The 18,116-nt window shown below is 40.4% G+C and overlaps 2 protein-coding genes across 8 annotated transcripts in view; both read right to left on the bottom strand.

Moving 5' to 3' along the window:
• The window catches only part of raph1b (Ras association (RalGDS/AF-6) and pleckstrin homology domains 1b), an 84,164-nt gene extending 79,489 nt beyond the window's left edge, over positions 1-4,675 (bottom strand). For both annotated transcript variants that reach the window (XM_057818780.1, XM_057818789.1), the window contains exon 1: positions 4,445-4,675. The gene's annotated coding sequence lies outside the window, so the exon portion shown is untranslated. The remainder of the gene's footprint in view (positions 1-4,444) is intronic.
• A 7,779-nt stretch (positions 4,676-12,454) lies between these two features.
• Positions 12,455-18,116, bottom strand: part of fastkd2 (FAST kinase domains 2) — a 37,612-nt gene continuing 31,950 nt past the window's right edge. For 4 of the 6 annotated variants that reach the window (XM_057819249.1, XM_057819247.1, XM_057819243.1 and 1 more), the window contains exon 12: positions 12,455-18,034. In XM_057819249.1, coding sequence (XP_057675232.1) covers positions 17,948-18,034 — 87 coding nt within the window. In that variant the 3' untranslated portion in view covers positions 12,455-17,947. The remainder of the gene's footprint in view (positions 18,035-18,116) is intronic. The other 2 variants (XM_057819237.1, XM_057819227.1) reach the window with 2 other exon arrangements.

Below are 18,116 nucleotides of genomic sequence, written 5' to 3'. Positions count from 1 at the left end.
TGTTTGGATGTTCGTCGAGGTTCTTTATCCACCAACCGCACAATCTTTTGTTGAAATCTCTCGTCAATTTTTGTTTTCCTTCCACATCTAGGGATGTTAGCCACAGTGCCATGGGCTTACACTTATTGATGACACCGCGCACGGTAGACACAGGAACATTCAGGTCTTTGGAGATGGTCGTGAGATTACCCATGCTTCCTCACAATCTGGCTTTTCAAGTCCACAGACAGTTCTTTGGTCTTCTTTCTTTTCTCCATGCTCAATGTGATACACACAGGGACAAAGAACAGTGATTGAGTCAACTTTAATCCATTTTAACTGGCTGCAAGTGTGATTTAGTTATTGCCACCACCTGTATGTGCCACAGGTAAGTAACAGGTGCTGTTAATTACACAAATTAGAGAAGCATCACATGATTTTTCAAAGGGTGCCAATACTTTTGGCCCATTTTTGGAGTTTTGTGTTTAATTTTTTTTCCATTCACGTTCGTGTTTTTTCATTGCAAGCAAAATAAATGAAGATATTACTACCAAAGCATTTGTTATTGCAATCATTTTCTGGGAGAAATTGAGCATTATCTGACAGAATTGCAGGTGTGCCAATACTTTTGGCCAGCAGTGTAGACATGCAGTATTGTACTTAACATATTACGGCTAATTGTATTGTGACGCTTCACTGGATGCTTTCATAATGATAATGCTAACATTACAAATCTTAAGCATCTTAGTTTGGAGACATCTAATGGTCAATTAGCATAACTGCTGTGGTAAGCTGTGACCAACCCGTGTATAAAGCCAAAAGGCTTACAGTCAGCTTGAAGGCAACATGCATATTGGCCCAAAACCGATGTCGAAATCATCCAATATCATTTTAAAATGCTTTTGTCAGGCTACCCGATAATATTGGATGACTCGAACAATTATTTTGCATTGGACTATACAGTCATATAGTATTAAAAGAAAAAAATGTACATTTTCCAGGGCTACAGCTATCAATTATTTTAGTAGTTGATTAATCTATCAAATAGTTCGCTTGAATTATCGAGTAATCGGATTAGGAACATTTAATGCATTGCAGAATATATTTAAGGAGATGTAAAATATTTCTTCAAACTATGCAGAATTGCACTTTCATTTAAAAATAAATTGAAATACCTAAGCTTAGCCTCGAGTGGTGTAAAAAAAAAAAATAAATAAATAAATGAGGATCTAAGTACAATAAAAGATCAATTGGTAAACTTGCATAGCAAAAGCTTAAACACTAACTTTTTTACAATGCTCTTAACAAATCGTTCAAACTCTTTTTCCTCCAAAAAAAAAGGCTAAATACAACTATAAACTAAATTACGAAAGCATAAAAAAACAAACAAACATAAATTTACAACCTTATCTTGGTTTTAACAGGGAGCAGCTGGATTAAGCCATTTTACATCAGTTATGTCGCATTCACTGTTGCAACTAGAGGGCATTGTGTCCACCCAAATCAATACTACTAAACTAAATGCAAACATTTTCAAAACAAACCATTACAACACCACTCTAATTAAATGAATCCTCAAAGCAGCTAAATTTGATTTGAAGCTTTTTTCTAATGGAATTATTTGCGTTAATTGATTAAATCGATCCTTTTTGTCCGATTCCCATCCTCTGAATAATTGATCGCTCCAATTTCCAATCACGTGATCGGATCGGGGACATACCTACCAAAATCAACAGGAAGTGACCTGTTAATGCCCCAAAATCAACAAGAAGTGACCCATGTATGCCCCGAAAGGAAGTGACCGAAAATCAACTGGAAATGACATGAAATGCCCCAACTTGGAGCTTTGCATTGGCTGCTATGAACGGCCACAGACGTCCAATCCGTTTGAAGTTGGAGGGATAGCAGCGAATGAACGCTGCCACCCTCCAACTTTGAACGGATTGGACATCTACCAGTGATAAACACATTCCAATTCAAAGCAGAAGGATGATTGGACACTACATGATTACTCAATAATCTTGGCAAGTGAGACAAGTGCTACCTTTTTTACAGCGGCGTGCGTTACTGGCAGCCATCTTGAGTAGGTCGACAGCGATTAAAATGGATGAAAATACTTGTTTAACTGCTTATTAGTTGTTTTGTAGAATATCCCAGAATGATTTCTTGACCCATGTATCGACAATTGTTGTATCGAAATATCGTGAGGTCGTCTTTATCAGGTAGCCTTGTATCGCATATCATATCGTGAGGTACCCAGAGGTCCCCACCCCTAGTTGATGGTAGCTTTGCATGGAATTCCCGTATTTTCGTGTGACACAAAGAATCTATTGAATGACCTAAAAAAATTACCGTTCGCGCCAAAATGTTTTTCTTTTTTTTTCAAAATGTAGCTAGTGTTACAATTTTTATCCAATTCACATAATTCATACATAAAATTTTTTAGGAAGGCAAGGGGCATAAAAGTTGTACACAAAATTTGCCAAAAACCTTCGTTTCTAATGGGATGCAGTTGCAGTTTGCGTTGTTCGATTCATTTCTAATGACCAAAATTTCCCCTTTATTTTCCAATGAAAGAGAAACATGGTTGGTTGTAGTTTTTGCCAAAAACCTACCATTACAGCCCAGTGGCGCTCAAGAAAGTCGATGCCATTGACAACCATGCATGTCCTTGCCAATGACGGCCATGTATCTCAATTCTATTGATGCCATGTACTTGGATTCCATTGACAGCCATGTACGTCCATGCCATTGACAACCATGTACATCCATGCCATTGAGAGCTGTGTATCTTGATAGTATTGAGGCAATGTACTTGGATTTCATTGACAGCCATGTATGTCCATTGCCTGGCTCTGCCAGACTATTCTCCCTGTATTTTTCAAACACTGAGAGAAATAGCTGGAACAGCGTTGAGTCTGGTGTACCAGGCAAGTACGTCCATGCCAATGATGGCCACGTAGGTCCTTGCCATTGACGGCCACGTACGTCCTTGCCAATGACGGCCACGTACGTCCATGCCAATGACGGCCGCGTACGTCCTTGCCATTGACGGCCATGAATCTCGATTCTATTGATGCAATGTACTTGGACTCCATTGACAGCCATGTACGCCCATGCCATTGACGGCCATGTACGCCCATGCCATTGACGGCCATGTACGCCCATGCCATTGACGGCCATGTACGCCCATGCCATTGACGGCCATGTACGCCCATGCCATTGACGGCCATATACGCCCATGCCATTGACGGCCGGGTACCCCCATGCCATTGACGGCCATGTACGTCCATGCCATTGACGGCCATGTACGCCCTTGCCAATGACGCCCATGTACGCCCTTGCCAATGACGCCCATGTACGTCCATGTCAATGACGGCCATGTACATTGATGCCTTTGACAGCCATCTATCTCTATTGATGCAATGTACTTGGATTCCATTGACAGCCATGTACGCCTATGCCACTGACACTCATTCATGTCAAAATATCAACAGGAAATACCCTGATATCAACAGGAAGTGACCATATAATGTTCCCAAATCAACAGGAAGTGACCTGCAATCAGTAGGATGTGACCCCCAAGGGGTTTACCTGTGAAAGCAAAGCTACCACTGCAGTTTCTCATAGAAATTGTATTTTCTAGTAAACAGTATTATAATTCATACAGCTGACGAAAATATACCATTGCTTTAAAAAAATAAAAATAAAAAAATCATTCATTGTCAGCAGTTCCTCATAAATTGAGAATCTTTTCACCATTTTTTAAAAATGAGTTCTTTTACATATACTTGATTAATATTTTAAATTACCGCTACTCTTACTTAAGTAAAAATTTGGGCTAATTTGTAGGTTCGCTAGCTTTGAATGGATGCTAACAAGATACCCAATCCCAGCCGGTGACGTCAACAACTAGCGGGGATTAAAACTGGTAACAATTGGTGGCTACACTACACAATAAAACACCTAATTCGTTTCACATATAACACCCCTAAAATGATAAAAATTGAATTTTCATGAAGCCAAACGCGTGACAAGACCATCCATCGGCCATGAAGACATGCTGATGGCCTCCCCTAGCTCAGCACACCAGGGTGGAGACTACAACGGAGACAACTGGGCTCCTAAACCATTCATTTCAACGTTTTTTAAGACTTATAAACACCACATAAGACCTCCTTTCCCATAATAACTGCAATATCATATTCCTATGCTCACAGCCTGGTTGCATATCCATTTTTTTTTAAGGCCAAAGGATTCACAGATGCTCCTTTTGGGATGAGAATAGCGATTTTTTGTTTCTTTTTTTTCCCTTAAGAAGTGCGGCAGACTACTGCTTTTCACGATAAACACTTGAATGAAATAATTGTTTTCCTAAAACGAGGGCGTTGCGGAACACCGCAGGAAAAGTTGAAAAGAATATTAGAAGAGATACACGTCGGCGTAGTGGATAAAAAGAACTTACAGTGAAATGGGATCCACAAAGAAGGTCCTGGGTTGAGTGAAGATGCGTTACGCTTTACGGGTCTCGGGAAATGAGCCCTATTTTTTTTTTCGAAAAAACGGAATGGAACTACTTGAAAGTATCCGTCGTGTTCATGTTTTGAGGCTGAATGCGGTCCGCATGTATCCCATTCTTCTCCCTGACCGCGGAGGGGACACGCCGCGAGGCTCCGTCGTTTCCTGTCCAACCCAGAAAGCCGCGGTGCCTTCAAGAGCTACGCAAAATCGGACACAAAAGTGTAGCATATAGATTGGCGGTGAACGGTGGCTGATACACAATTAAATATGCATTTTTGATTGCTGTGGTTATGTACAAAATAAAGAAATATAATGAAATGAACATCAAGGTGTTTTGAATCGCCTGTAATTTTAACCCTTTATAAGACAAGTGTCTATTTTTGATCATTAAAATTTAAACATAAAAATTTTAACATTTGCAATTCATATTTTTACATTCTTTTTTTGAAAATATTTTTATAAAGTTACAAATAAATGTATAAATTATTACAATGTTAATAAACGTAAAAATAATTACATTAAAATGAATACAAACAGAAATACACTGTAGTTAGGGTTGCATTTTTTTCACATAACAACTCATTGCATGCTGCTGACGGCAATAGACGTCCAGTTTCTTTAAAACGTGAGGACTGACCGTGAATGCTCATTTTCAACGTTAATTCGCCCCTCCCAATCCAAAAGGATTGCACGTCTAGTCCCGTCCGTGGCAGCCAATGACTTCAGTTAAGAAGTTGGTTTTATGTCTTTTTATACCTGTTATGTTTTTTCATTAGTCATGAATGATTGTTTTTTTTTTTGTTTGCTTTTTTTCCCATTTTCTTTTAATTAATAAATGATAATAATTTATACTCAATGAATTTTAAATCAAGACAATTTTAATGAAAACAAAATGCTTTCTCGCTAACCATTTTCTAGTGCTTTTAAAAGTGTGTTTTGGGTCATTGTCCAGATGGAAGACCCATGACCGCCGAGGGAGAGCCAGTTTTCTCACACTGGTCCCTACATTATGCTGCAAAATTTGTTGGTAGTCTTCAGACTTCATAATGCCATGCACACGGTCAAGCAGTCCAGTGCCAGAGGTAGCAAAGCAACCCCAAAACATCAGGGAAACCCCGCCATGTTTGACCGTGGGGACAGTGTTCTTTTCTTTGAAGGCCTCGTTTTTTTCCCCTGTAAACTCTATGTTGAGCCATCAGGCATCAGCCTTTTCCCAAAAAGCTATACTTTTGTTTCATCTAACCAGAGAACATTCTTCCAAAACATTTTTAGCTTCCTCAGGTAAGTTATGGCAAACTCCAGCCTGGCTTTTTTATGTCTGGGTCAGAAGTGGGGTCTTCATGGGTATCCTACCATAGTCCCTTTTCATTCAGACACCGACGGATAGTACAGGTAGACACTGCTGTACCCTTGGACTGCGGGACAGCTTGAACTTGTTTGGATTATAGTCGAGGTTCTTTATTCACCATCCGCACAATCTTTCCTTGAAATCTCTACTCAATTTTTCTTTTCCGTCCACATCTAGGAAGTTTAGCCACAGTGCCATGGGCTTTACTCTTATTGATGACACTGCGCACGGTAGACACAGGAACATTCAGGTCTTTGGAGATGGACTTGTAGCCTTGAAATTGCCCATGCTTCCTCACAATTTTGCTCCTTAAGTCCTCAGACACTTCTGTGGTCTTCTTTCTTTTTCCATGCTCAATGTGGTACACACAAGGACAGAGGACAGAGCTTGAGTCAACTTTAATCTATTTTAACTGGCTGCAATTGTGATTGAGTTATTGTCGCCACCTGTTATGTGCCGCAGGTAGTAACAGGTGCTGTTAATTACACAAATTAGAGAAGCATTAAATGATTTTTCAAAGGGTGCCAATTCTTTTGTCCGGCCCATTTTTGGAGTTTTGTGTAAAATGATAATGATTTAATATTTTTTCCTTTCTCTTTTGAGTTTTTTCATTGCAAGCAACATAAATGAAGATATTGCTACCAAAGCATTTGTAATTGCAATCATTTTCTGGGAGAAATTGAGCATTACCTGACAGAATTGCAGGAGTGCCAATATTTTTGGGCAGCATTGTAACTGAACAGCGTTTTTTTCCCCTCATATAAATAACCTCATATGTGGCTTACACGACATAATTTAGTATGTGCATTTCAGGCGACTTGAAGTCGAAGGCCCCCCCGTTTGGCTACATCTCAAAATTGTTCAATATGCATGTGTGATACATCATTGGAAAGCTTAAAATCTCAATTTTCTGGGGGACAAAAATTTTTTGAATAGCGGGCATTAAAAAAAAACAAAAAAAAATTAAACCCCAAAACCCTAACTCGAGGTGAGAGAATGACATCAAAATTAAAGACACTTTGAATTCAACGAGAAATTATCGCGTACTAACCATGTTTTGATCCAAAAACTCTGTGTAGCGTGTATCACCGAGTGTCAAGACATAGCCGTGAATGGCCACAGCCAAACTTTTAGGGGATTTTATGTATGACACACGGTAATATAACAAGGGTCGCGATGCAGAAATCGCAGACATCAAGGAGTTGTCAAAATTTTCTTTTTCAAATATTTACTTTTTTTTTCAATTTCTCTTTGTTTGGATCGATTATTTATCATCTAAAATATCGGCGAAAACGCGACAGAAACAAATAAAAAACTAGTTACGAGGTAGATATCCGTGACCTATTTTCAGAGTATTTTTTTCATTGTGACGTAATTTGCTTCAACGTTTAAAATGAGATTGAATAATTTTTTTAAATCTTTTTTTTTTTTTTTTTTTTTTAAACAAAATACTAGACACCAGTTAATGATTCTAAGCTAAAAATGATAGACATTTCGAATAATAAATAATTATTCTTTTTATGGCTGGGTTGAAACAAAAGCAGTTGCGCGGTGTCTGTAAACTGGAGTCTCCAGGGTAAAACAGACAAATTAAAACTAGTTCGGGGGCTTAATGCGCCATGAAACTGCTCTGGCAGCATATAGACCTATTGTTCTATCAAACACAAGAGTTCTTTTGGCTTAAAATACAGTGGTTTATTTTAAAGAGCGGTGCAAGAGCAGAAACTGCTTTTTCAGCTTTGTCTGTTTTCCGCCATTTTTTTTTATTTGTTCTTTTTTTCATCCCGCGAGGTACACACACCAGCGTTGCGATCGAAGTGAGGGGCACCCCTGGTCTAAACGGATTGGATATCTAGCGCTATCAATGGCACTGAAACATGAGGATTCAAAGCCAGTTTTTCTAGTTAAAAGAATTGGACGTCTAGCGCCCTTAATGTATTAAATACTATGAAAATAATCTTTAATAGTGTTACTTGGTGCCATAAACGTTTGAACTTTTTATTCATTTTAATAGTTTACATTAACATTTACAAATGTATTTATAGTAATGATTGACAGCCCCTCCCAATCAAAATGGATAGAACGTCTACTGCCGTCAATGGCACTGAAGCAACAAAAAACTTTGTCCCGATTATGTTATCTTGAACTTCAACAGTTTAATCAAAAACCAACGCTGTGTTGCCATCTAGTGGTTGTACCAAGTACAACTAGTAAGAGTGCACGTTTGCCTTCTCATGAAGGTACGCTTGAGGCGTTTGCAATCACAGGATCTCTTTAAGACAAAAAGTCTCACTGCTAGTTGGGGGAATGATATGAAGCGAATAATCCCGATTATAATAATCCAGATCCGATGAGTTTAAAATGCGGGCATTGGTGATTCCTGATCCTCCAGGCAAACAAGTTCCTGACAGGCAGCTCAACATGGCGCTGTAATGGAGAAATTACATGGGAAATGTGGAAACTGTGGAAACATGTATAATGATGTGCAACGATGGTGATCAAGTCAAGAAGAAGAAGCAGAAGAATGAAAAATCTGGTAAATGTTGTATAGTATATACTAGAATACTGGTATATACTGCTAAAAAAAAATAAAGGGAACACTAACATAACACGCTGTAGATCTGAATGAATCAAATATTTTTATTAACTACTTACATTCTTTCCATAGTTGAACGTGCTGACAACAAAGTCAGACAAAGATTACCAATGAAAATGAAATGTATCAACCCATGGGAGTCTGAATTTGGATTTATACTCAAAATGAAAGTGGAAAAACACACTGCAGGCTGATCCAAGTTTGATGTAATGTCCTTTAAACAAGTCAAAATGAAGCTTAGTAGTGTGTTTGGCCACTACATGCTTGTATGACCTCCCTCCAACGCCTGGGCATGCTCCTGATGAGGTGCCGGATGTTCTCCTGAGGGATTTCAACCCAGATCTGGACCAGCACATCACTTAGTTCCTGGACGGTCTGAGGACCAACCTGTTGTCCTGTAGGAGATTCCCGGGGAGAGGTAGTTACTCCAGCAGAACTGGACAGGGCCGTAAAAGATCCTTAAACCCTTAGCAGGGTCTGTATCTACTCCTTTGTTCAAGGAGGAACAGGATGAACACTGCCAGAGCCCTACAAAATGACCTCCACCAGGCCACTGGTGTGAATGTTTCTGACCAAACAATCAAAAACGGGTCCATGACGATGGCCTGAGGGCCTGACATCCTGTAGTGAGCCTTGTGTTCGCTGCCAATCACCATAGAGCTTGATTGGCATTTGCCATAAGCCACCAGAATTTGCAACTTTGCCACTGGCTCTGTGCTCTTCACCGATGAAAGCAGGTTCAACCTGAGCACATGCGACAGACGTGAAAGGGTCCAGAGATCCCATGGAGAATGTTATGCTGCCTGCAACTGGCCGGTGTGGTGGTGGGTCAGTGATGGTCAGGGAAGGCATATCCCTGGAAGGACACATAGCTCTCTACAGGTTAGATGATGGCACCCTGACTGCTATTAGGTATCGGGATGAAATCTTTGGACTCATTGTCATAAGCTACGCTTGTGCAGTGGGACTTGGGTTCCTCCTCGTCCACGACAATGCCCAACTTCACGTGGCTTTAGTATGCAACAGTTCCTGAAGGAAAATGGAATTGATAACATTGACTGGCCCCATGTTCGCCTCACCTAAATCCAATAGAACACCTCTGGGACATTGTGTTTAGGTCCATCTGGCAAAGAGCATTGAGATATATATATATATATATACATATATATATTAGGGCTGTCAAACGTTTAAAAATTTTAATTGATTTAATTACAGCTTAAAAATTAATTAATCGCAATTAATCACAATTCAAACCATCTCTAACATATGCCATATTTTTCTGTAAATTATTGTTGGAATGGAAAGATAAGACGGATATATACATTCAACATACTGTACATAAGTACAGTGTTTGTTTATCATAACAATAAATCCACAAGACGACATTAACATTCTTTCTGTGAAAGGGATCCACGGATAGAGAGACTTTTAATTCATAAAAGATAAATGTGAGTACAAGTTATAGTAATTTTGATAGTTTGTATATTGTGACTAAATTTTGCCATCTAGTGTATTTTTTTAGGTAAACTTAATGTTTGAATAGCGTATTATTTTGCATAGCTATTTTCATTGGGAATCTCTTTGCATTGAGCGCTTTTCTTTTTGTGAACATTTTATTTTTGAGAGATAGGAATATTACTTTTGTTGTGTTTTCACTAAATGATACTATAGCGATTTAAATGTTCTTAACTGCCCAAATGCATGATGGGAATTTGAGCCACCATGAGTCACAGTGGTTGCTGCAAAGGATATATCTTCTCTGCGTTTAATACAAAACATGTTGTTTCTAGCTATTCTTCCATATATTGCTTGCTGCAATAGTTAAACAATAGTGGAAGAAATGCTACTTCGTAACCCAATAAATTACGCGGCTCCAATAACTGTCTGCATTACCTATTCATCCTGCATGGAAATTGGTAGTGCTATGGACATCATTGGATCGGTGAATCATGTTGACTCATTTGACGTCAAATGGCTCAATTCGTCCGATTACCTTCTGAGGAAGACGGCGGTGAACATACAAACACCGAGAGGCATTAGATGGCTTTTTGTGAATACTTTTATTAAAATAACAAAAGTATGTGAGTAACAGCAGCACTTGGGCCTGCGCTAAACGCGCACTTTCTCTACTCTCTCGCCCCCTCTCTCGCTCGACCACTTTCTTCCTCACTACTCAATCTGACAATGCCGGTCACACTGAAAATAACAGTGCATCCACATTCCACTCCACTTGCTTGTCTCTGCCCTTAGCTCTCAATATACTTCAAACGGCGCCATTGTAGTCTGTTCGCGGCAATGCTTGAGTGGGTCATTCCGCGCATGCGTTAATTGCGTTAAATATTTTAACGTGATTAATTTAAAAAATTAATTCCCGCCCGTTAACGCGTTAATTTTGACAGCCCTAATATATATATATATATACTGTATATGTATACACAATGGGGCAAATAAGTATTTAGTCAACCACCAATTGTGCAAGTTCTCCTACTTGAAAAGATTAGCGAGGCCTTTAATTGTCAACATGGGTCAACCTTAACCATGAGAGACAGAATGTGAAAAAAAATACAGAAAATCACATTGTTTGATTTTTAAAGAATTTCCAAATTACAGTGGAAAATAAGTATGTGGTCACCTACAAACAAGCAAGATTTCTGGCTGTCAAAGAGGTCTAACTTCTTCTAACCAGGTCTAACAAGGCTCCACTCGTTACCTGTATTAATGGCACCTGTTTTAACTCATCATCAGTATAAAAGACACCTGTCCACACCTTCAGTCAGTCACACTCCAAACTCCACTATGGCCAAGACCAAAGAGCTGTCGAAGGACACCAGAGACAAAATTGTAGAACTGCACCAGGCTGGGAAGACTGAATCTGCAATAGGTAAAACACTTGGTGTAAAGAAATCAACTGTGGAAGCAATTATTAGAAAATGGAAGACATACAAGACCACTGATGATCTCCCTCTATTTGGGACTCCATGCAAGTTCTCACCCCGTGGCGTCAAAATGATAACAAGAAAGGTGAGCAAAAATCCCAGAACCACACGGGGTGGACCTAGTGAATGACCTAAAGAGAGCTGGGACCACAGTAACAAAGGCTACTATCAGTAACACAATGCGCCGCCAGGGACTCAAATCCTGCACTGCCAGACGTGTCTCCCTGCTGAAGAAAGTACACGTCCAGGCCCGTCTGCGGTTCGCTAGAGAGCATTTGGATGATCCAGAAGAGGACTGGGAGAATGCGTTATGGTCAGATGAAGCCAAAATAGAACTTTTTGGTAGAAACACAGGTTCTCGTGTTTGGAGGAGAAAGAATACTGAATTGCATCCGAAGAACACCATACCCACTGTGAAGCATGGGGTGGAAACATCATGTTTTGGGGCTGTTTTTCTGCAAAGGGACCGGGACAACTGATCTGTGTAAAGGAAAGAATGAATGGGGCCATGTATCGAGAGATTTTGAGTGAAAATCTCCTTCCATCAGCAAGGGCATTGAAGATGAAACCTGGCTGGGTCTTTCAGCATGACAATGATCCTAAACACCCAGCCAGGGCAACAAAGGAGTGGCTTCGTAAGAAGCATTTCAAGGTCCTGGAGTGGCCTAGCCAGTCTCCAGATCTCAACCCCATAGAAAATCTGTGGAGGGAGTTGAAAGTCCGTGTTGCCCAACGACAGCCCCAAAACATCACTGCTCTAGAGGAGATCTGCATGGAGGAATGGGTCAAAATACCAGCAACAGTGTGTAAAAAGCTTGTGAAGAGTTACAGAACACGTTTGGCCTCCGTTACTGCCAACAAATTGTACATAACAAAGTATTGAGATTAACTTTTGGTATTGACCAATACAATACTTATTTTCCAACATGATTTGCAAATAAATCAAATCAAACAAAATCAAACAATGTGATTTTCTGGTTTTTTTTTTCCACATTCTGTCTCTCATGGTTGAGGTTTACCCATGTTGACAATTACAGGCCTCTCTAATATTTTCAAGTGGGAGAACTTGCACAATTAGTGTTGACTAAATACTTATTTGCCCCACTGTATATATATATGAAAATTGTTGTCTCGCCCATCCGGGCGCTATGGTCTCTCCTTTCAATCTCGGGTCCTCCCAGAGGCCTGGGAGCTTGAGGGTTCTGCGCAGGATCTTAGCTGTCCCTAGGATTGCGCTCTTCTGAACGGAGATGTCGGACATTTTTCCAGGTATCTGTTGGAGCCATGCACCCAGATTGGGGGTTACTGCCCCTAGTGTCCTGATCACTACTGGCACCACTGTTGCCTTCACTCCCCACTCTTCCTTCAACCCTTGATATTTCTCCAGCTTTTCGTGTTTTTTTCCTGAAATTGCTATTGCCCGGGATTGCTACATCTATCAATACTGCTGTCTCCTGATGTTTATCCACCACCACTATGTCAGGCTGGTTGGCCATCACCAGTTTTTCTGTCTAAATCTGGAAGTCCCACAGGATCTTGGCTCGGTTGTTCTCGACCACCTTTGGAGGTAGGGATGGGAATCGAAATCCGATTCCAATTCGGAACCGGTTCCTAGTGTTTCGAGGCCTCGACATCACAATGAAAAAGCCTTAACGATCCCTTTAACGAGTCCTGAAGACGCATATTGCGTCGTGACCGTCTTGTTGTCCAAACGCATCAAACTAGCATGGCGCCAAGAACCACCCGCTCCAAAGTTTGGCTACATTTCACCAGGAAAGAGGGTGAAAATGAAAGGTTACGATGGTTTAGCACGAGCATTGCAGCCGTAACCATAACAATGACAGCACGTAGGTTCAAACGCTCTAAAGTGTGTCTTCACTTCACGAGGAAAAATTACAACAAAACGACTTGCAATCATTGCAAGGTGGAGATAACTGCATCGGGAGGGAAGGTGCAGATAACTGCATCGGAAGGGAATAGACTGCACTGTCCTCACAGAGACAGCTATACAGCTAGCTAAACTCCGAAATGACGATACAGAAGACGTTGGTATAATTTGCTGACTTTATTCAACCATCACTTGAAGAGTGGAAGTAAAAATAGAAATGAAACAAGTCAATTTCGTCCCAAATAACAAATAGGTTTGCCTCAACGTAAATCAGCGATGATTAGCTGCTAATTCAGTAATAACAAAACCGTTAGCATGCGTTCACTAGCATTAGCACATCGTTCAAACCACTACACAACTGGATTTAAGTGTCCGATCGCGAGTGGAAACACACAACAACAACACAAAAGATGATACATACAGGCGTTGCCTCTGTAGATATTTTACAAGCATTAACAAAGAACGTAGGGTCGTAGCAGTGCTTCGCTCTCTCACTAACTCGCTCACTGGCTTGGATGCGGCATTTCTTCTTCTTCGCGTGAGCGCGTTCTTCTTCGCGTGAAGAAGCGCAAGGGCGCCCCCACTTGAGCGTGAAAGCACCATAAAAACTAAAAGGCATGTATTTCAATATAGACCCCACTCACCAACGTCACACAATGACGTGTCTCTGTATCCGGCCACGATATTGTCCGTCATTGTTTATCCGTATTCTCAATGGTTGCAATTTGTCGTGCAATTTATAGTGCAATTCATGGAAGCCCCGGTGCTTTCAGACGCTGTAAACTCATTGGATGCGTTGCATAAAAGGCGTTATGTGGAAAAGCTTCAGTCTATCCATTCGCCAGATCCATATTTTATGCCTACATCGATATTTTTCGACCGCTGTCTTCGCCGTCTCTGCCTGACATCTGCTACCCTGATATCTCCAACTATCTTGTCCACACAAAATCAGCCTATTCTCACGAAAGTTTGAAAAACTTTAAGAGCAGCACTCTAAGCAACATTACCCCGTGTGACCCTTTACTTCCAATTTTCCAAAATGGCGACAATCAAAAAAAAAAAAGTTGACTGCGATGGCCGACGCTTCAAAGATAGGTGGATATTGGACTATTTCTTCAATAAAACACGCAACAACTGTGTCTGCCTCATTTGCAAAGAGACAGTTGCTGTTTTCAAACAGTTCGATGTGACGCGATAATGATATTACCGAACAAGACACGCTGACATGCACAGCAACATTACAGGGAAGATACGCAGCAAGAAATTATAGCAACTTGAAGCTAGTTTAATTTCACAGCAGCAGTATTTCGCAAGAGCCCGAGTGTCGAAAGAGAACGCCACAAAGACGAGATTGTTGAAATTATGAATTAAAAAAAACAATAAAGCAAATGTGACACACAGAAGGGCTTGCTAAAATGTGTTTAAATATTCAGGGTGTCCCCTGCCTACTGCCCATAGTTAGCTGGAATAGGCTCCAGCACCTCCACGACCCTCATGAGGAAAAAAAGCGGCATGGAAAATGAATGAATGAATATTGTTCATGTAAATCAGCCAAGGTAGCCCCCGCATTTTTACCACACCAAATCTGGCCCCCTTTGCAAAAGGTTTGGACACACCTGTTTAACTGATGATCCGTAGACGAGGCCAGCTTCTTTCACTTGGTACCAGCTAAATATTATTCAAAATATAATGATGGTGGAAGAAATAAGCATCTTGAATTTGAAACTGTATGTTGTCGGCGATTAGCCTCGCAATGATCTTAATTGTGGTTGTCAGCCCAAAACCCTCTAAATATATATTAAATGCATCTTACCAGATATAAAATGACTACTACATAATCTGTGGTGATCGTTTGGTTCCCAGTTTTCTCGTCGAATTGCAGCAGTCCATCTCGCTCTCCTCTCCGGGTCTCTCGGAATACAGTAGAATTTCAAGTCTCTCCGTCTATCTTCTCTGATACTGCAACCAACCGCCACACACGCCTTCACCATTATGATTATTAATGTTAACGAGCAGAAAAACACGCCATAATAGGAGGAATTTATGTAGCGGTAATGCATAAACACGACGACCTGACGGACAATATGGCGCGGAGGCGTGGTTGTGACGTCATGTGAGTGGGGTCTATACTGGTAAATAATACACTTTAACAGGGTCCCCAAACTACGGCCCACGGGCCGAGTATGGCCCGCCCCGACATTTGGTCCGGGCCCCTGACCAATACCAGAGAGCATTTTGAAAAAAAAAATTTCTCAATAGTGTTAATTATTTTCTGGCCTTTTTCTGTGAAGAACTCAGAGAGGGTTATTTGGTTATTATCTATTTGATTAATAGTGTTATTATTATTAATTATTATTATATTATATTATTATTTTTATTTTATTTACTTTTGTTCCGTTAAGAATACAGAAAGGGTTATTTGATTGTGGCTTTCTGGAGAAAACAACAATTTTTTACATTTAGACACTCCTGCAATCGTCACACTTTTTCTGTTACAAACTGACCCCAGCCAGTCATCAGAGAAGGGAAAAGTTATGCGGCCCTCACTGGAAAAAGTTTGGGGACCCCTGCAAGTTTAACACATATTGCTAACGGCAGACCAACGACCTATATGCCAATATATACCAATATTTTTTATTAGAAAAATGTTTCAGTAAAATGTTACACATTCTTGTGCATTTGCCACTTATTGCCACAGTTAATATGGAGGCTTTGGGCCTCTTTTGACCTTGTTGTGAGTTTGTAAGGTTGTGACTTCTGATTAAACAAACTCAATGTCAATCAAAACGTTTGTTCTTTTTCCCCAAATTAGAATCAATAAGAGAATCGATAAAGAATCGAATCGTTAAGCAATATCGATAATGGAATCGGAATCGTAAAAATCCTATCAATTCCCATCCCTATTTGGAGGTGTTGCCCACCTTGACTCTGGGGTCTCTCACAGATGTTGCTGTACACTATGCGTGCTATCTGGTTATGACGTTCCATGTATACCTTGCCTGCCAGCATCTTACACCCTGCTGTGATGTGCTGGACTGTCTCAAGGGCCTCTTTGCATAGTCTGCACCTGGGTCCTGTCTGGTGACTCCGGCCTCCATCAAATGTGATCTGATCTTTGTCAAAATAACAGATGCTTTAACTAAAACCACCCAAACATGTATAGGTTTTCATATTTTAATGAAGATCGGACGCAAACAATGACAGAAGGGGGAAAAATAAGTAAGTGAACCATCACATTTAAAGTTTTTTTGCCCCCCCCCCCCAACCCCTTTGGCAGCAATTACTTCAACCAGACACTTCCTGCAGCTGCAGATCAGTCTGGCACATCGATCAGGAGTCAGGACTAATCTTGGCCCATTTTTCTCTACAAAACTGCTGTAGTTCAGTCAGATTCACTGGATGTCTGGCATGCCACAGCATCTTAATGGGGTTCAAGTCTTGACTTGGCCACTCCACAGCGTGTATTTTGTGCTTCTGAAACCATTTTGAAATTGATTTACTTCTGTGTTTTGGATCATTGTCTTGTTGCAGCATCCATCCTCTTTTTAGCTTCAACTGTCTGACAGATGACCTCAGGTCAAACTTCAAAACATCCCTGAGGAAGCAAAACAGCCCCAAATCATGATGCTCCCTCCACCATGCTTCACGGTGGGGATGAAGTGTTGATGTTGGTGAGCTGTTCCATTTTTCCTCCACATATGACATTGTGTGTTACTCCCAAACAATTCAACTTTGGTTTCATCAGTCCACAAAATATTTTTTACCAAAACTTCTCCAAAAACTTCTGTAGCGTATCTAAGTGCCTTTTTGCAAACATTAACCGCGCAACAATGTTGTTGTTTTTTTTTAGACAGCAGTGGCTTCCTTCACGGAGTCCTCCCATGAACACCATTCTTGGCTTTAGTTTTACATATAGTTGATTTGTGGACAGAGAGATTGGACTGTGCCAGTGATTTCTGTAAGTCTTTAGAAGAGACTCTAGGGTTCTTTTTTACCTCTCTGAGTATTCTGCGCTGAATTCTTGGCATTATCTTTGATGGACCGCCACTCCTTGGGAGAGAAGCAACAGTGCCAAACTCTCTCCATTTGGAGAAAACATCTCTGACTGTCGATTGATGAACATCCAGACTTTTAGAGATGGTTTTGTATCCTTTCCCAGCTTTATACAAATCAACAATCCTTGATCGCAGGTCTTCAGATCTTACCAGGTGTGTGTTTTATAGTGGGCAAGGTAGCTTCAAACCACTCATCAGTGATTGGGCACACACCTGACTTAATTTTTTGGGTAAAAATTGTTTTCAATTGCTCTTTAAGTCTCCTTAGGCAGAGGGTTCACTTATTTTCCCCCCTTCAATAATTGTTTGCAATGTTTGGGTGGTTTTAGTTAAAGCAAACACTGTTTTTACATCAGTGCTATGTTTAGAAAGATCAGATGACATTTGATGGTGATTTTATGCAGAAATGTGAGAGATTCCAAAAGCTTTAGATACTTTTTCATACCACTGTACATATTTTTTTCCCAATAAATGTTTGTGTTAAAAATGCCAAATTGTTTTGACCACAATTGATTTATGAATGCAATAAAAAGGGAAAACATCCAAGGGCATGTATACTTATGACAGGCACTGTAAATGAGTCTCAATTTATTTATTGACAATAAATGTTACTTATGGCTATGGTCATGTCGGTGCCGGAATTTCTGTAAAAATCCGCTCTGTGAGGATTTGTGCCGCCTTCTCTTCACACGTCAGTTCCTGTTCGGTTATCTGGGGAGTGAGCAGGGTAACATCACTTAGTACAAGGGTATCATTTGGGTGATAGTCTTATACTAGTCTTGTGACTCCTCTT

The sequence above is a fragment of the Corythoichthys intestinalis genome, chromosome 2, assembly GCF_030265065.1.
Source record: "Corythoichthys intestinalis isolate RoL2023-P3 chromosome 2, ASM3026506v1, whole genome shotgun sequence".
Classification (NCBI taxonomy): domain Eukaryota; kingdom Metazoa; phylum Chordata; class Actinopteri; order Syngnathiformes; family Syngnathidae; genus Corythoichthys; species Corythoichthys intestinalis.
Note: the sequence above shows the minus strand (reverse complement) of the source record. Positions and strands in the feature narration are given on the sequence as shown.